This window comes from Nematolebias whitei, chromosome 7 (genome assembly GCF_014905685.2).
Source record: "Nematolebias whitei isolate Nwh7 chromosome 7, NemWhi1, whole genome shotgun sequence".
Classification (NCBI taxonomy): Eukaryota; Metazoa; Chordata; class Actinopteri; order Cyprinodontiformes; family Rivulidae; genus Nematolebias; species Nematolebias whitei.
Window position 1 is genome coordinate 38,981,149 of NC_056504.1, and position 3,479 is coordinate 38,984,627.

At 46.3% G+C, this 3,479-nt stretch overlaps 1 protein-coding gene across 1 annotated transcript in view; it reads right to left on the reverse strand.

The window, feature by feature from the left end:
- Positions 1–78: 78 nt before the first annotated feature.
- Positions 79–3,479, reverse strand: part of wnk2 (WNK lysine deficient protein kinase 2) — a 37,675-nt gene continuing 34,274 nt past the window's right edge. The window contains exon 29 of the mRNA XM_037678853.1: positions 79–375. Within this exon, the coding sequence (XP_037534781.1) occupies positions 79–375 (297 nt within the window). The remainder of the gene's footprint in view (positions 376–3,479) is intronic.

The following is a 3,479-nucleotide window of genomic DNA, read 5'->3' on the forward strand; positions in this document are numbered from 1 at the left end:
ACTCTATGCACATATTAACAAATGCTACTTTAATATAATTATTTGGTTACAGAATTGGAAGACCCATTGCTACCCAGATTACAGAGTCTTTGCCTTGGGATCAGTCAGCTGATGTGACGGCACAGAAATGGAACTGGACTGGGTAGAGGGCACAGAAGGAAAGGCAAAGACTCCTGGAGGAACGGGGAAGAAAAACCCAGGCCACTGGTTAAAAGACAGAGGAGACGGCAAGGATCTGAACGAAGCAGAAGAGTGTAGCTGGTAGGTGGGATGGGGTCCTGGAGAGGAACTGGTCATCACTGTCGGCCCAGGGCTATCAGGCCACAACAGAGGTAAGGTACTGGCTATTGGGCCTTGGGTTGTCCATGAAGATACCTGAAAGAGTTACATAATGTCATGCACTCAAAGCTCAAAGTGATTTTGTTAAGTTGATCTAATTTTGTTTGAAAAAATAAGATGTTAAGTTTAGTTTGTACATGGAACATTTTATATATATATATATATATATATATATATATATATTTGAGCATGACATCATATTAAATCAAAGATAATACAAAAACTAACATGGAAAAAGTTAAATATAAGAAATGTCATTGGCTTGAAAAGCAAATTTGAGGCAAGAAGCATTCAATGAAAAATAAATAAGAACCTATGCTTAATATTGTGCTGCAACATTTCATCTTATAAAGACACTTTGTGAGATTGTCATCTAAGTTAACAAATTTGTTTATTTATCAGTGTCATGTTTCTGCCTGGGCAGCACGGTGGCGCAACTGGCAGAGCTGCTGCCTCTCAGCGAGCAGGTCCTTGGTTCAAACCCCGGTCCAGGGGCCTTTCTGGGTGGAGTTTGCATGTTCTCTCCGTGCATGCGTGGGTTTTCGCCAGGTGCTCCGGTTTCCTCCCACAGACCAAAAACATGCATGTTAGGCTGATTGGTAACTCTAAATTGTCCCTAGGGGTGAGTGAGAGAGTGAATGTTTGTTTGTGTGTTTGTCTCTTTGTGGCCCTGTGATGGACTTGCGACCCGTCCAGGGTGTACCCCACCCCTCGCACAGTGATTGCTGGACATGGGCACCAGCGACCCCCGTGACCCAAAATGGAATAAGCGGGTAAAGATAATGGATGGATGGAGAAAGACTTCCTTTAAAAATGTATGTTAAATGTATGTTAGAATGCCAATTGGGAAACTTGTATGATTCATCCGTTGTTAATTACACTTTCAAATGTGTACTTTTTCGTTTGTGCTAATACAAAGTACAAGCTCCAATCTCTTCCTTGAATCACAACCTTATCGTGGTGGAGGAATTTGTGCAGCTGAGAAGCTATACTGTCAGGGGCAATTGTAATTGCCGCTGGTAGGATTTCCCAACTTAGATTGGTCCTAGGTGACAGACCAAACATAAAGTGATTCAAAACACTTGTATGGCCAAAGAAAAACAAGGAACTCAATGTCACTTGCCCTGACATGGGTTACTGGGGCCCCACCCAGGAGTCAGGCCTGGAGGAGGGGCTCATTAGTGAGCACCTGGTGATGGGGTCTCCACCCATGGGGCCCCAGTAGGGCTCAGCCCAAATGAGCAACATGGGTTTGCCTTCCTGTAGGCCCACCGCCTGCAAGAGGGGCCATTTGAGTCGGGTGTATAATTCCATAGGTAGTGGCTGAAGGGGAGTGCCTTAGCGCTCTGACCCTGGCTTACCAAAGCTGGCTCATGGGACATGGAATGCAACCTCTCTGGCAAGGAAGGAGCCTGAGGTTGTGTGTGTGTGAGGTTGAGAGGTACTGGCTAGATATATTTGGGCTCACCTCGACGCGCAGCATGGGCTCTGGAAACAATCTCCTTGAGAAGGGCTGGACATTATTCCACACTGGAGTTGCTGATGGTGAGGGGCCAAGCTGGTGTGGGTCTACTCTTAGGTCCTTAACTTGGTGCCTGCATGTTGGAGTTTTCCACGGTAGATGAGAGTGTAGCATCCCTGTGCCTTCGGGTTTGGGGATGGGCTCTGACAGATTTTGTGCCTATGCGCCAAATGGCAGTTCGGAGTATCCAGCTTCTTGGAGTCCTTAGTGGGGGTGCTGGAAGGTACACCAGCTGGGGACTCCTTTATTCTGCTGGTGGACTTTAATGTTCACGTGGGTAACAAAAGTGTGACCTGGAGGGGGTGACATGACACCTCTGGGAGAACTGTAAATAAATCCCAGCTGAGATGGGGGACATTGAGCCCAAATGGGCCATGTTCCATGCCTCAATCCACTGAAGTGGATGCTTTGAGTTGTGGCCACAAGATTGTCTGTGCTTCTTGCAGTGGCCATCCTCGAACTCTGTGATGGACACAAGCTGAAGGAGTACTATCAGGCCTTGTAGGCAGGTAGAACTCCAGAGATGACTGATGAGTACCAGAGGGCCAGGTGGGCCACAGCCTTGGCTGTAGCTGAGGCAAAAGCAGGGATGTGGGAGGAGTTCAGTGGGGAATTGGATAGGAACTCTCAATCGGCTCCGAGAAGATTCTGGTCAATTATCAGGAGGCACATTATTAGTAAAGCAGAGCTTTACCAAATTTCAGTGAAGGTGGGGTGCTGTTGACCTCAACAAGTGGTGATGAAATTGACACTTAACTGAACGTGTTAATACACAGTTAATACACATACAGTCATGAACATGACTGTAAAAGTTCTGGAATTACACCATTTGGTGTGGCTGCATGTTTGAGTAGCTCTGTTACTTTCAGAATGAAAATAACAAACTTTTGAAACCTTTTGAAACTTTTGGAAACTTTGATTCCTCTTTATCTGAATGTAAATCACTTTTATCCAATTATTGTTTCCTATGGTATCTGATGTTGCGCAGCTGGAAGTATTTTTACTGAAACTTTTTTACTTTTGGACATTTGTTATGACGTGTAACCATGGCAACAAGGTGGTTTTCTACAACTGGGAGCTGCTGATTAACATCTGAAAGCTCAATTAATATATCAACTACAGCCCCGAATTTCAAATGGAGGAGCTGTGAATGCACTCCCATCTATCTGCCGGCTGTTGTCGAGTGCCTGACCACTGAGATCCTGGAACTAGCAGGAAACATGGCTCGTGACAGCAGAAGGACGAGATTGTGAATACAGACGGTTGAAATGTGTTATCAGGGGGAGAATCAGAATAGAAACACTGCTCCTCCACATCAAGAGAAGCCAGTTGAGGTGGTTCGAACATCTGGTAAGGCTATTCCCTAGGCGCCTCCCTAGGGAGGTGCTTCGGGCATGTCTGACTGGAGACCCCGGGGAAGATCCAGGACATGCTGGAGAGACTGTCTCTCAGTTGGCCTGGGAGCACCTTGGAATCCTCCCAGAAGAGCTGGAAGAGGTTGCTGTGGAAAGAGATGTCTGGGCCTCCCTGCTCAAGCTTTGCCCCCGCAAGCCGACTTCGGAACAAGTAGAAGATGATGGATGGATGGATGGATGGATGGATGGATGGATGGATGGAT